This window comes from Eleutherodactylus coqui, chromosome 4, assembly GCF_035609145.1.
Source record: "Eleutherodactylus coqui strain aEleCoq1 chromosome 4, aEleCoq1.hap1, whole genome shotgun sequence".
NCBI classification, from domain to species: domain Eukaryota; kingdom Metazoa; phylum Chordata; class Amphibia; order Anura; family Eleutherodactylidae; genus Eleutherodactylus; species Eleutherodactylus coqui.
In genome coordinates this window covers 65,260,158-65,276,551 of record NC_089840.1, presented here as the reverse complement: position 1 = coordinate 65,276,551, position 16,394 = coordinate 65,260,158, and the positions used below count along the sequence as shown (strand labels likewise).

Sequence of the window (16,394 nt, the reverse complement as noted above, 5' to 3'; positions counted from 1 at the left end):
TATTAACCCCTTCAATAGTCAGTAGTAATAGTCCCCCCAACCCATATACTTACCTCTTCCTTGTAGTCAGCGCTGCTCCTTCTCTTCTCGGCGCTAAGCCCGGGTGCACACTAAAATCAGTGTTTGCACCTGGAACGTTTCCTCCTTCGTCCTCTTCTTCAGAACTAAGTAGGACAGGACTTAGGAGGAGGATCCCGGCTGCACAATGACGTCAGAGTGTGCACCAGGATCAGCGCTGCCAGTGATTACCGGTAGGGAGCTGCAGCATCCCAGCCAGTAATCACTATCGTGGTTTGCAGCGGCATGTGCCAGCAGGGAGGGCTCTGCGTGCCGCCTTTGGCACAAGTGCCATAGGTTTTCCACCACTAGTCTATATAGGTGGCTATAGAAGGTAATGATAATTACGTTGTCCACCCCTGATCTAACAAATTAAATGAAAGTAAAAAATCTCACCGTCAAGATAGTGTCTGATAAGCAAGAGACAGGAATTAAAGTGACTGGAATGCACAGGAGACCTCCAGAATGTGACAGGCAAGCAGGTGAGGGAGAAGGGTATGGATAAATGTGTTTTTGCTGGAGTGGCCCTTTAATAGTCTGGACTTTTGCGGACACAGTGACTTTATATTTTGATGAGACGACTACAAACATTTTTTATTTAATTTTAATGTATTTTTTAAATAACTAATTTTGACATTTTTTTTAGTCCACATAGAGGACTTGAACTTGCGATGGTTTGATTGCTCATACCGTATAATGCAATACCATAGTACTGCATTATACTGTATTCTGACAGGCAATTTATCCAGACATGCCACAAGCACACTTTGATAGGCAATCATTCAAGGCAGCCCTGGGGTCTTCAGAAGACCCTTAGGCTGCCATGAAAATTACCAAATGGCAACTCACGATCTCATCAAAAGGGAAGGGTTGTTTGGGACCCCTGAATGACGATCAAATTGACTGCGGCACTTAAAGGGTTCGTAGTGGCAAAAACAATAAGCACGGCTATTGGACACAGCCCTTGGCCATGTAAACTCAACCTAAACTCAACAAGACTGATGCTCCCATGGCTGCAACCTCCCAGGGAGAATTCTATGGATCACATATCCTCGGGATAGGCTGGGGTCCGCCTCTCGGGACCCTGACCAATCGGGTGATTGTACGCCCACTGACAGTACTAATGTTAAAAACACATCGCATGAAAATCGCAAGTTCCTGCTTTGTGATAAAAAGGAGGCTCCATAGACAGAAAAAAAGCAAAACACAGAAAAATAGAGCATGCCGCATTTTTTTCTTTCCTCGCAACATCACGAGTGAAAACATCGCAAATGTGAAGGAAAGCATTGAAAATCATCGGTTTCATAATTCTGCAGTTTCATGCGAGATTTGTGTCACGTATCGCACAAATATCATGCGATTTTCTCGGCCGTGTGAAGGCAGCCTAAGGAATGGAGCAGGAACCGTGATTGATATGAGCATTGTTGTTACAGGATGTAATCTGAACAGGAGCGGGTTACAAGCGGTGACCACAAGGGTCTGTCCTCGGTCCTAATCTTCATTGGAGAAGACTTAATAGGTAAGGGTTGTCTGTTTGCTAATGAGTGTACAATAGAGTTGACACTCCTTATTGTGTTATCCAGGACTTCAGAGGAGAAAGATTTAGCAGTTCTGATTTCTGACAGCTTCAAAATGATTTCACAGTGCAGTCAGGAGAGAGCAAGTAGGATGCTCAGCTGCACAGATGGAGGGATAACCAGTAGAAAGAGGGAGATTGTGATCCCACATTATAGAGCTCTGCCGAGACCACATCTGGGATACTGTGCTGGAGACCTGTGAACCGCTGATCGTTATGATAATACATTGCAGTACTTTTGTACTGCACTGTATTATTGCTAATAGTGATCATAGACCATGTCAGACCCAGACACCATTGCCTGGCGTCCAGTTACCATGTCAACTCATCGGCCCTTGCTAATTACATAGGGAAGGGTTGATGACTTCCAAAAGGGAGCGCCCTCCATGAACCCTTTACATGCCATGATCAACACTGATTGTGGCATGTAAGGGATTAGCAGCAGGGATCAGTGTTCTCACCGATCCCCGCTGTTGCAGCAGAAGGCCGGCTGTCAGTCTCAGATGGTGCGGGCTCAGCTTCTCATCCCGTGCCATTCATAGGACATAAGTTTACATCCATTTGCGGGAACCCCGTAAACATACGTCCTGGGATGATAAGGGACTAATAGGGCTGGCTGAACTAAAATAATAAATAGAGCGCTACTGACCCCTGTGCCACCATCACCAGAAGTCAGGTGACCGCTGCAGGGTCGTTGCTCGTTCTCCCGACATTGCTGCTCACATCCTGTAGCGGAGCCTAACTGTAGGTGTCAGTCAGCGCCCTATTTCATGGAACCAGTCATCACTTTTGGGTACATAAAACCACTAATATTGGTAAAACTTTATACTTTTCAAAAATGTATTTTGTTTAACTTTGTGATCAATTCATACCTTAATACAGACCCCAGATCCCCTTAATTTAACCCTACTATATATCAGCAGAGCCAGAGAAAAAGGATCCAGGCCAGCCCGGCTTGTATTTACACTGTAGCTACAATGACAACAATAACACAGTAGTGCGCAGAACCGGAAGTGTAATCTGTAGCGAGGCTTGAGACGCAGCGGCGTGTGACGTCAGCACGTCAGGCCTGGCTTGTGTAACGCTCCGGACTGAGAGGGGAGACGTATAGGAGCTGAGGGAGCCTGAGCTGGGACCAGGTGAGCTGTGGGATGTGGTGAGGGGTCAGTGTGTGAGGGGGAGGGGCGGGATAGGACCACCTATAGGACGGGTCACCTCCCGGCGTCACGTGTTTACCCCACAGCTGTAGTGACAAGTGTCATGTAGTCACAGTGCCGGCATAACAGTGTCACCTGCTTGGGGACTGCCCCTCCTGCCAGGGACTTCTATGGGTCTTAGCATTGCTTCCATCGCGCCGGACGGTAACCGCCATGACTCCATATGGCTGCTGTGTTGCCGATATATTGGGACGCCCGCCCTCGCCGTTCTCCGCGGCAGCGAGTGCGCCATGACACTTCTTCTTATATTAACGGTCCTGTCAGGACTGCGGAGTCAGTCGTCCCGTTTTGGTAGAAAGGTTCGCGCTCCGGGATATAATATATATTAATTCAATGCAGCTTTTTTGCACATTTCACGGGAATTTAGGAAAATTTGAAAACGTCCTGTAAATATTTATTCATCTAAGTCCGTATTTATCTACTGGGGCTGAGCGATCCATCCGAAGGCGCGTTCACACCAGCCATATTGTTGCGTGATGCGACGCACGAATACCAACCCGTCCGAGTGGAGTCGTAGACAGGAGCGGTTTTTAATTTTCTTAATTTTTTTTCCCCGCATCGCGTTGCTGGAGACGGTTGCGTCACGTCTTTTGTTTTGCCGATCCCTCGGAACGCAACGCCCATCGTTATCAGTAGAGTCGGCAAAGATGCCCCCGGCGAGCGAGGGGCGGGCGAGTGCGATGCCAGCAGCGATCAGCCACAGTGGAGGATCGCAGCCTGATATCACACCCGCCTGTGACCGTCCGCCGTCCGTGCGTGCCTGTAAATATCTGTATTGTGGACGGTCCCGGCGGATCGCGGTCCGACATGCGCAGTACAGATTTTTTTCCTTAAATCTGTTCTTCCGGCGCCGTTGCTGCACTGGGGATTCCGTTTTTCCGCTTTTTTTGGGGGAGTTATAAAGGGAAAACCCTGCGTCTGAACGTCTCCATCTCGGGAGGGAATCGCACCGTGCCGGGTGGGTGCATGAACTATATTGGGGTCCGCCCGCTTTCCACCCGGCTTTTGGACAAAGAAAAAACGTTGCAAATATATACGTTTTTGGATCGCACGCACTTGGTGACGCTTTACAATCTCACACATGAACTCCCGTAACCCTTGTTAAACACACCCGCATGTATCCAGGGGCTCACTGTGTGTAACCCACTACAGCCCGCGGCTCCGATACACCCTGTGGGTACATATGTTACTTGGAGTACTGCGTGGGCGGGCTTTGGGGGCAGCGTGGGCGGGCCCTAACTGGAACTGCACTTTTTACAAACTTCTGACATGCCAGAACAACATATCAGCTTTGATCGGTGAGGGTCCCGCTGCGGAGCCCCCCACAGACTGCTAGAGCGAGGGGCTGCAGCTCTCACCTGAGCACTGGGCCCCTTCGTTGCTTGCTGGCGCCTCCCAACAACAGTAGACACATAGAGGACTGTAGACATTCTTTATAGACCACTGTGCCTTCGTCTTCAGCAGCCGCGAGGAGCTGACGGGCAGTGAGGGCATCTGAATGGGCGCAGTGCTCCGGTGGGCGCCGCAGGCCCCTCACTAAAAAGCGTAATGATAGAGCAGACAGCGTTTGAGCGTTGCGGCATTAGAAACCCCGCGTTCGAGCGCAGGTCTACAGATCCCCATGGAAATCAATGGAGGCGTTGTACCTACGATTAGTGGCGCTTGAAACGCTGCGGTAAAGAGCGGCCTTATGTTTACAAGGTGGATTCCGCTGCAGGAATCCACAACTGTTCTGCGGTGGCGATAAGCACGCGGCTTTAGCCCTGGCAATTAGCAGAATTCACTGACAGAATTTTTGGCGCGTTTTCACGCTGATCCCCAAATGACGCGTCCCTTTTTCCACAGATGTGCATGGAAATGCGTTGGGTATTTGTCACTTGCGTTTTGCCCACTGACAGGGTTACATGCACGTGCGGAGCAGCGGCAAAAACTGCAGTAGAATCGCTGTGGATTTCTGCCGTGGTTTAATAGACGGATTCTGTGCCGGAATCCGGAATTTTCAGCGTGAACTCCACCTCTAAAAACTGCGGCAAAATCCACATCTATCTACTGCATATTTTGGCGCAGATCCGCACGCGGATGTAGCCCTATCAGGGGGCAAAATCCCAAACAGAAATGAGCGCTTCATGTCACTATGTGGAAACGTGATGTAATTCGGCACGCGGATGATTGGTCCTTGTTTTCCCCGTAGCCTGCGTGTCTTTTGGGGAACTCGTATGTGTCGGATAAAATGAAAACAACCTACGTAATGTACTTACCTCTTCGGTGTCACCCTTGTTTACATAGCAGGGTGATGATGCCGCAGCAGGTGACACACGGCTCTGAGTCGCTGATTACTGGATGTTATCTTGTCCATGGTGCAGGCCTATCACATGACCATGCTGGCCAATCAGCCGCTGCTGTGATGCTATTCTGTCCATGGTGCTGTCACGGCCCTCCACCGCTGTTGTCACATATCACTTTGTAAATGCCCAGAAGTCCCGGGATGGAGCATCACTAAGGGGTCTCACGTAAGGCGAATCGTTGGGCTGAAGGTGGTTATTTTGTGCTACGCCTCTTCATAAGAAAGTGTTCATAAACTACGCTTTTCCATACATAAAAAGGTGAACCGGCACAACGGAGGCCAAAAAGATCCCCGTTCTGTCCTCTATGGGGCGGATGCCCCACTGCGGATACGTTCCCAGCGCGTACATTAGACCTTCGGCTTAAACACATTGTGGCTGACTTCTATCTAAAATATGAGTTTTCTGTCCAATTACACCAGTTTCATGCTTTGCGCTACATTCCCCATGTGTTTTTAGACGCTTTCACCCTATTTTTCCAAGGGGTGTGCCCTAAATTGCCGCAAATCGTGCCAAAATTTTAGTGCAATTTTTGGTGTAAACTAAGGCTATTCTCTCACACATGTATTCAGAAAATGCCGCTTTTCACTGTGAAGGGCGATGAGGCGCATTGAAAAACTGGAAAACGCACAAAAATAGAGCAGACGGCGCTCAAAAATCGTGGCGTTAGAAATGCCGCATTTGAGTGAAAGTCTGAGAGACCTTTAAAATCAGTGGGAGCGTTGTGTCACGCTGCGTAGTAACCTAGTATGCTAGGCTGAAAATAGACAAATGTCCATCCAGTTCAGTCTGTCTCCACCCCCCTCTTGTTGATCCAGAGGAAGGCAAAAAAAACCCAATGAGGCAGAAGCCAATTTACTCCATTATGGGGGAAAAAACTCCTTCCCGACTCTATAATGGCGGTCAGAATAATCTGTGGATCAACGTTTGATAGTTACCACCCGACTCCAAGACCCGGGACAACAACCCTGCTGGTCCCCTAATGTCTATATCCTGTAATATCGTAGCGCTCTAGAAAGGTGTCTAGTCCCTCTTATAGTCCGCTATTGATTTTGCCATCACCACGTCCTCAGGCGGTAAAAAACTGTGTGTGTGACAGTGGCCAAAGCCAACACATAGACGGTTCGAAACTTTGACAGGTTAATCATGCCGCAGAGCTGCTGTGATGCATCTGGTGCACTTTAGGACGGTTTAGTCTCTTTCCATCTACCTTTTGGACGGTATTAGTAAATAAGCCGCAGTGTGAACAGTGCCCTAGACCGCCGGGCCTCAGACCGCTGGGCCCAGGCCGCCGCACCTGCTCGCATCACGCTTATAGGGATTATGCCGGAAGTGGCCGCCAGGATTCACTGGGTCGGAGCAGAAGCGTTGCTCCAACCCCTGTATAGTGACCGGCGCTCGTAATTGTAAGTGCGGTTCTCATTGATTGCACTGCAGATGTGAGCGCGGCATCACCACCCGTCGGGCGTATATGTGTTCATACAAGTACTTATTGTTTGCTTCACCCGTAGATTGATCAATCGCAGTTTGAAAGTTCATGCCGTCAACTTTGTTTGACCTTCCTCATGTTTGTGGGGTTTTTTTGTACGCTTTTTCACTGTAGAGTCCTTAGGAAACATAAAGCCGTACATTTCCATACATTTAACCCCAAAAAAGTGCTGTATAAACTAACACAAAGCCTTAACTGTGAAAACACAAACTTTTGGAAATGTTGGTCCTGATTTCTGGGCTTCACATCAGCGGATCCATTCCTCTCACTCGCTGAGTTCCGTTAACTAGAGGACAGAGTAGCGCTGTGTGCCGCGCTGTATCAGTGCGATCCATGTATCCGCCGTCATAAGACAGTGCTGTTCAGCACTGGATTCTGTTTTCCTGCCCCCTTAACTAAGCAGGAGAGCGGACCCCATGCTGCCGGTGTGAGCAAGCCCCTACTTATATGCTAAATGTACAGATTAAATTGCGTGCCTCCAATACCCCAAAAATGAAGGTTGGCTTAAGTGATCGTTTAGGAAGCTGAGACATGAGGTGCTGTTTGCAGGGCGACGAGGCTGCGTTAGGCTGTAGTGCGATGTGGGTCAGTGAAAATCTGATCAGTTTTCTTGCTAAGTCATTTTTGCGCTTATATTTATCGCACTTTTTTCTCTCTGCTCCTGAGGAGCTGCAGGAACTCCGGACCTTCATTCCCAGAAGACGTCTCATTCCTGCCGCTTGTCATTGCCTCTTCTTGACATTTTTGGCTTTCTAGTTCTTCGGTGATGGAGTTGGTGTCCATGCGCTTAGAAAAAACAGCACTTGGCAACGAATTGTGGCTTAGGCCCTTTTACACGGCACGATCTGTTGGGTGCAGATGCCAAGCGGGTGTCCCAGCGATGGGCTTTTACATAGATCATGAATGCAGGCGGACCGGACCTGCTCCATTCAAAGTAGATAGATGACCGGCCGGTTCGGTTTTTAACTCGTTAATCCTCATTGGTCGCTCAGTTGTACGTGGATTTAGACCGATAATCGTTCACTTTCGCTCATTTAAACGATTTGTTTGAATGATGATTCTTCCATGTAAAGCGCCCTAAGGTTGGCGCATGAGGCCTGTGCCAGCAAGAGCAGCGCTCGGTGGTCAGACTTCGGCTCTAACGGCCTGGAAGAGGGAGCCCTCCAGTCCCGGCCGTTAGAACCCCTCACCACTCTACGGCACTATAAACTAAGTTATGTTCAGGACGCAGGTGCGGTATTTTTTTATGATTTCACTGACAGCACTATAAGTTAGTTTCCATTTTAACCCCTTACATGGCTGTCATTGATTGGCGGGGTGCTTGTGTTCCTCCTTTACGTGTAACAGGCTGCACTGCATGGCGACTGTTTCCCTTCTTTAATCCCTGGTTACTGTTTCTCTTGGCTACAGTAATCACATCCTCCATAATAATGACCCGCCAGCGTGTGCTTTATACTTAGTGATGACGGAGCGTCTGAGTCAGGTACATCTACACGTAGTCTACCAGCGCAGTAGGCATCCTACAGGAATGTAGGGCTACCGGTAATACTTTCTTCTGCATTCACTATGGATCTATGTTATATAACGGTTGTAGAGCATGTTGTGTAGCGGGTGAGACCTGCAGCTCGTTGCTGCGGCGGGTGTGCCTGGTGTAATGAAGTACGATTGTTACTGTTTCAGGGCTGCTTCACATTAACGACCGCGATTTTGCCGTGAGAAAATCGCTGCAAAATCATGCTTTTTTTTTTTTTGCGATTCTTTTTTTTTTTTTTAAAGCGTCGGCGCTTCATTTTCTTGCAAAAACATCGCTGTCACTTGTCATTTTCTTGTACGATTTTTCCGCAATTTTATTAGCGCAAAAGTCAGTAGGATTGCATGAAAATCGTACGTTCGCGCTTTGTAATGCGATACAAAGAAGGCTCCATAGGGAGACATGAGAGATAAAGAAAAAAATGCAGAAAGATCGGCCGTGCATCACATGAGTGAAAACATCGTACATGTGAAGGAGACCATTGAAAATCATTGGTTTCATAATACTGCGCTTTCATTTACTCTGGCATCGTGTCATTTTCTCGCCAGTGTGAAGGCGCCCTCACGCATTTTACTCTTCCACTTGTAGAACTCGAACCCCTCTCTATTCCCTCCTTCGTGGAATGTTACATTTGTGGAAGTAGGAAAAAGTAACTTTTTTGGAGTTCTGCATCCACCAAGAACTTTTGCTAATGCTGTACTACGGCCAAGTCCTTTCACAGGGTCATATAATCCACCCAGCGCCTGTTCCTTATATCTACGTAGGTAGACTATCTGCTCCAAGGGGACAACCGGTCAGTAAAGGGTTTGTCCCGCTATGAAGAGTATTAGCACAATGTACCTTTTGCAGCACTGCCACCAAGCAGCCATTGTATTTTCCTGCACGATTTTCCTTCCTGATGTAGATCTGACACCCCGCAACCCCAGTGTCGTTCTCTTTTCGGAGGTCCCATGTGCGCTATGTCACTAGTGACATAGCATTCTTTACCTTGCGGGCGCATCGTCAGCAATGCGCATGTGCAGTCCGGAACAACACACTCACATGTGCATCAATAGAGCGGGTGCTGCATATGTGCCGTTCTCACCAGTTTGTGCAATGCAAGCCAATCCCTACTGCTGATGGGTAATGATCCCCGCAAGACATAATCAGAAGTGATGGTGCCTCTCGTCCAGGACCAAAACAAAGTGGTCTCATTGATTAAAATGGCAATGGAGGAACGAGCTAGAGTTTTTTGAAGTACAAAACCTATGTTCCGGTGTTACTCGTTCTGGGTGGTAAAAATTGGGAAAACCCCTTTAACACGATTGTTTATCTCGTTTGTCATTGATTACCTGCGTATCTCCCAATTACATGGGAAGGTGTGGCTGACTAGGGAGCATTTGTATAACATGATCCGCCGAGGTACCAGCGTTCAATCCATCAGCTGATTGTTTGTCCTTTTACATGTCCTGATTGTTGGGTGAACGAGCGTTTGTAGAAACATGCAGACCCAAAAATCGGGTCGTTTTAAAGGACTTTCACACGTTTCTTTTTGTGTCGTTTAATTGGTATTTTTACTGCCGGTCTTATTCATTTTGCTTTAGTCATTTAGATTTTACTTTTGTCTTACTCAGGAAGATGAGCCTAAAATCCGAGCGGCGAGCCATCCACGTGGACCAGTCGGAACTGCTCTGTAAGAAAGGATGTGGCTATTATGGCAACCCGGCGTGGCAAGGCTTCTGCTCCAAGTGTTGGAGGGAGGAATACCAGAAGGCGCGGCAGAAGCAGATCCAGGAGGACTGGGAGCTCGCGGAACGGTATACTTGTACTCCTCCACACACGTGTAACCCCCTCTTGTATATTTAGGGCAGAGGGTCCTTACGTTGTTAAAGGGGATTACTGACTCCATAACAACATCAAGATCACTTAGAGAAGACCCATCAATCCTGACGCCGATGTTTAAGTCAATACTTCTATTCTTCATGAAATAACAATTGCCGATCATGGTTGTGTTCAGAACTGCCTTGTGCTGTTCCACTGTTATTCCTCCTGGAAATTGATAAATAGACTAATAAATGGTGTCTGTTTTAGTAAGGCCCAATGTCCACGGGCGGATTTGATTTGCGGAATGCACGCAGAGGATCCGCAGTTCAAGCTGCCCGAATGAAACTTTCTCTGTGATTGTAAGGCCCCTTGTCCACAGACGTGATTTCACACCGTCTGAAGCTTTCCATAGCATTGCTATAGAAAGCGCCGTCCCCCTGTCCATGAGCCGAGAATCATTGTGATTCTCCGCTCGTGGCCGGCAGTTCGCAGCATGCTACAAATTGCCGCAATTCTCCGAGGTCAGCCTATCTGTCAGATAGGCTGACAGCGGAGAACCGTCTGCCGGCTCCTGCTCCCGGGCGGCGGCTCCCGCGGGGGAGATCCGCCGCGGAATACCACAACACCCGTGAACAGGAGGCCTAAGGTTGATATGTGATTACAATATCAGAGCAAAAAGATCATTTTATTGCAGAAAACTGACCCCTTGAAGGGACACCCTAGTACCCTGTTGTACCTCCTCTAGCTTGGATACAAGGTGTGATACAGGAAGGCATTGAGGCTCTAGTACCCTGTTGTACCTCCTCTAGCTTGGATACAAGGTGTGATACAGGAAGGCATTGAGGCTCTAGTACCCTGTTGTACCTCCTCTAGCTTGGATACAAGGTGTGATACAGGAAGGCATGGAGGCTCTAGTACCCTGTTGTACCTTCTCTAGCTTGGATACAAGGTGTGATACAGGAAGGCATGGAGGCTCTAGTACCCTGTTGTACCTCCTCTAGCTTGGATACAAGGTGTGATACAGGAAGGCATGGAGGCTCTAGTACCCTGTTGTACCTCCTCTAGCTTGGATACAAGGTGTGATACAGGAAGGCATGGAGGCTCTAGTACCCTGTTGTACCACCTCTAGCTTGGATACAAGATGTGATACGGGCAGGCATAGAGGCATACATGTTTTGCATGGTATCCTGCAGCATATTGATCTATGTTTGCTATAACTGAGCCTCTAGATTGTGCAAACTTGTAGGCTGTTGAAGTTGGTATCCCAGATGGTCCCATACATGTTTTATTTGACATAGTCTGGTGACCGGGCAACCAAAGAAGTGCGACAATGTTGTGGAGGCTCCTGTGACCCCCTTGTGTGTGCGGCCGAGCATTATCCTGCTGGATGCCTCTTGGAAGCCGCCAGGAGAGGAACACATATAGCTGCAGGATGTCCTGAACATATCGCTGAGCTGTTATTGTCCCTCCTACCACGACTAGAGGTGCCCCGACTGTCATATGCGATGACTCCTCAGACCATCACACCAGCGGGGGGCAGTGGTCCACTCCACAGCAAACGCAGGATTGAGGGGCCGGCCCCTAGGTCTCCAGACACGAACACGGTTATCCTCCATTCCCAAACTAAACCTGAATTCATCGCTGTAGACGACTTGATTCCACTCTGTAGCATCCAGTTTCATTGTTCATGACACAACTGCAAACAGAGGCGACGGTGGGTGTCAAAGGCCATACATGTAATGTCCTTCAGCCGAATGCTATGTTTAGAGAACGATTTCCATTATAATAAAGTCTTCATTAAAGGCTGATTTAGACACAACGATTTTCGCTCAAAAATCACTCAAAGCAGTCTTTTGAGCAATAATCGTTGTGTCTAACTGCACTGACATCCTGCAGTTTTCGGTAAGGAATCGCTGATTGTTGTCTTTCAGCATGCTGAAAGATTAGCGATCAGTTATCAGGAATTCACAGCGGGATACAGCTGATACTATTGTTTCAGCTGCATCCCGCTCCCTGAACACAGGCGGGGTATGAAGAACAGAGCGGTCCAGCTGTGCTCTGCATACCCCGCTTGGAGCGCTCAGCTGTATAACAGCCGGGCGCTCCAAGCAGAGAACAGCTGGATGCAGAAGACAATTGGGGACACACTGCTTGTCTTCTGCATCCACCGCTCGGAGCGCAAAGTGATCGCTGAACGTTTGAGCGATGACCTTGTGCTTAAAGGCACACAGCGATTATCGCTCATAGGACATCTTTTGAGTGATAATCGTTGTGTCTAAACCAGGCTTAAGGATAGCTGCGCCGCTGATCAGCTGATCTAGTTCAGAGAGCGCACTAAATCCTAGTGGGTCAGTGTATCTCCTGCGGTTTAAAGGGATTTTACACCTTTTTGATATACAAGGTTTAAAAAACAGACCAGTAGAAGTGCTCAGACGTCCTTATATAGGAGATCTCCGAGCCCAGGACTAGATTGTTGACTACTACTCTTCCCTATCAATATATGCGAGCTCCACTTTGATAGATGTCTGACCTTTTCCACATAAGTTCTTAAATCCACATAACATACTTGGTAATCCCCACAAACGATACTAGCTTAACATTTCATGGACTTAAATCTGATCTGTTGACATTTGCCATTACAGCTTGCAGCGAGAAGAAGAGGAGGCTTATGCCAGCAGCCAGGGAGCGCAGGGAGGCCAAACATCTCTTGGCTTTACCAAGTTTGAAGAAAAGAAGTCTAATGAAAAGGCAAGAAAAGTGACAACAGTGAAGAAATTCTTTTCAGCCTCATCCAAAAGTGTGCCGAAGAAAGGTAACCACAGTTATCAAAAGCAATACACCGCATCGCGCAGAATCTGACTATTCTAATGCGCTACTCCTGGTTTCTTCTGTTCGAGTGTATATTAAAGGGATTTTCAAGGTCATCAATAGTTGATCAGATGGGGTCCGCCACTCACGGTCCACGGTCCAACAGCTGATTGGGTGCCTGCTGTCAGTGCCACTGCACACGGCTATGGAGCAGAAGCTGTTGTGTAGTGACTAGCGCTTGTAACTAATGGCGTATCCCCATTAAAATCAATGAGAGCTGCCCCTACATTTACATGCGCTGGCCACTACACGGGTCGGAGCAGTAGCTTCTGCTCTATATCCTTGTGTGTAGTGGTGCTGACAGTGGGCACCCCATCAGCTGATTGGCCAGAGTCCCAAGTGGTGGACCCAATCCTATCAACTATTGATGACCTAACCTGAAGATACGTTGTCGTTAGTATTTACCTTAAAAGTATTTTACATTCCTCTTATAAATAAGACACCGCTGTCAAAATAAATTGTGTCCTACACATAGATGACCTCTTATAAATTTCCCCCTTTCGTCAGAGCATTTCTAAAAATGTAGAGTATGCCCCCTCTACAGATGACGCTACAGAAAATACATTTATGTATTAGCGGTTCAGGGTTTGTATGGAGAGGGATGGGGGGAAGGGGAGGTTGATCCCGCTCCATACAAAGCAGGGGCTGGCTATTTCTTAAAGCCGAAGCCTGCCTGTAACAGCTCTGATCAGCACCACCACTGATTGCTGCTGTTAACCCTTTAAATGCCTTTAATTCATGGGGTGTCGTTCGGTTGTTGAGGCAGCCAGGGGCTTTCTGAAAGCCCCCAGGGCTGCAATGGAAGACTGCTTGTCAAGCCATAGCTGTGGCATTGCTTGATAAATTGCCTGTCAGATCGCGGTATAATGTAATACTATGGTATTATATCTTACTGCAGGAGCGATCTAACCATCGCATTATTTACCACGCACGGTGAACATCGTCAGAAAAACTTCAGCGCGTCCTGTAGAAAACGCACCCTCACACAATTATGTCGACGGAAAAATAAAACCGTAATGGCTGTCAGAAGATGGCGGCAGAAAATATATATTTTTTTCCAAAACATATTTTAAAAGCAGTACAGCAAAAAAAAAAATAAAAAAAACCGATAGAAATTTGGTGTCGTAGTAATCGTACTCGGCCATAGAATAAAGTTATCATGTCATTTTTTTGCTACAGTATGTGCACCATAGAAACAAGAGTCCTCAAAGATGGCAGAACTCCTTTTTTTCCCATTTCACTCCACTTAAAATTTTTAAAAAGCTTTTCGGTACATTATATAGTTGCAAAAAATCGTGTCTTGCTCTATCTTTCTGCGATGTGCTATTCTTCATCTCCCATGTATTCCTATGGAGGCTTCTTTTTATTCCAACGTAACGCGATTTTAACATTACAAAGTCCCCTTGACTTATGCGATGATAAATCAGGCAAATCTGTCACGCGGTGCGAGTTTATTCTAAAGCAAAAAATATTGCTGGCGCTCATAATTTCGCAGTGAATAAGATGCAAATCGCTCGCTACAAAATCACGATTGCTCGTGTGGAGCCGGGCTAAAGGGGTTAAGGAAAAAACACCAGTAAGCAGCCAACTAAAACAGTAGCTGTGACCTTGCACATGTTTTCCTATACTGAAGGTGAGTGTATGATTTAAACAAGCACGCAGCCCAGGACTGAGCCCACAACACATTGCACAAGTTAAAGGTGAGAAATACAAGGGGATTCAGAAAGAACCGTGCAAAAATAAAGCCGACTTCAGATAATAAAATGACCTGAAAAGAGAGAAGAAAAAGTTTTTAATACACCTTACAGATGTTCGATATGTGCCCCACTGGTCACACGGTAGATGTCAAGTCGGTAGTCCCAGACTCGTCCCGGCATATTCTCTATTATCAATTCCACCGTAGCGGAAATGTGTTTTAGGTTTTCTAGTGTCACCAAAACAGGCGGGTGTATATAGTGCAGCTGACTACCAACTGGCTTAAAGGTACTGGAAAGGTGTTTTTTCATACTACTACTGATGCTAGTCCTATCGAAACTCCTCCTCACTGCTCTACTAAGCTCTCCTCAGAGAAAGAAGCAAGCGGCGGGCTGATTCATAGAAAATCTTTCTATAGATCCGTATACCGCTTTCTTGGAGGGACATGCGTAACTGAAATGAAGGGGCACAGCACTCGGTTGAACACTTTTGGCACTTTAACCCTTTACAATCCAATTTGTATCCTTGTTTTCACTAGGGGGCTTACTCTTTTTCTCCTGTTATACAACGGCGCTATATGCTGGCTAAATCCAGTACTGCATGAGGTCACATGTTGGATAGGCTCCGACAGCAGCGAGGCTGGCAATATACAGTAAGAAAACCCCAATGGGCATCTTCCAACATCGGAGCTGTACAGCCTTAAATCATAATGTCTTTAGACGTCACTGTGGATTGGAAAGGGTTAAGTGATCGGGAGCTACTGAGACCCTCACCAATCAAAACTAATGTCTTTATGATATGTCAAACATTTGTTAAACCGGAAGGTACTGTTTAAAGAAAATGAAGCATTACCTATTAAAAAGGCACTCTGGAGAAATTCTTTTCATTTCTGTATCTAACCCCTGTGTGTGTGTGTGTGTTAGAGATTATATATATATATATATATATATATATATATATATATATATATATATATATATATATATATATATATATATATATATATATATATATAATCTATCTAGTCAGCTGCTATTACCTTGATTACTTAATTCCTTTCCTGCACTACTTCTGACTAGGTGGGTTATGTGATCTCATTCTGACCTCCTGAGAATTACTTATGTTCCCCTCAGAAGGTTAGCATAATTCCTGTGTGAAGGACACTCTCCTCTTCAGAGGGGGACACAAACGTCTATCACAGTCACTGATGATGATTAAAGGTTTCTGTCACACAGTTCTAATAAAGGAAATGACAGTTCGGCCTCCTAGATATATACTTATGGTTTGTAGCTTAATTAGGTGATTGTACAGAAGAGTGATAATTATAGTGTCCTCCCAGTAGGCAGAGATGGTACTGGCTAATCATGTCATACTTTGCTAATGCATCATGGGGTTAATAACACAGAATAGGGAAGGAGAAAGCAGGGGCAAATTTTAACATCAAGATGGTGACTGATAAGCAGCAGACAGGAGGCTATACTATGACTGTGGAATCTATATGAGTTCTGTACCCACAACAACAGCTCCTTATGGTGGACACAGGGAAGAAGGTGCTGCAGCTCTGCAAAAATATAGTTGAGCACCTCAAATAGTGTGTGGCGGGTAGAGTACAACCTGGGAGTCCTGGCCAGCAGGCCCCCTTGGCCTTTAGTCCGTTTAGTCATCCTGCCTGCATTGGCGGGGTCATGATGTGTTAGCACTATGGCGCTGTCCCATAAACCCGTGTCGCTTGGAATGTTAATCTGATTAGCGGAACTCGAACTGGAATCCATCCCTACAGATGACGGCTGCATGGTGCTGCTTGGTACTGGATTGC

General features: G+C 46.8%; 1 protein-coding gene across 1 annotated transcript in view; it reads left to right on the top strand.

Moving 5' to 3' along the window:
• Positions 1–2,682: 2,682 nt before the first annotated feature.
• Positions 2,683–16,394, top strand: part of RABGEF1 (RAB guanine nucleotide exchange factor 1) — a 45,844-nt gene continuing 32,132 nt past the window's right edge. The window contains exons 1-3 of the mRNA XM_066599608.1: positions 2,683–2,772; positions 9,826–10,008; positions 12,658–12,827. Coding sequence (XP_066455705.1) covers positions 9,830–10,008; positions 12,658–12,827 — 349 coding nt within the window. The 5' untranslated portion in view covers positions 2,683–2,772; positions 9,826–9,829. The remainder of the gene's footprint in view (positions 2,773–9,825; positions 10,009–12,657; positions 12,828–16,394) is intronic.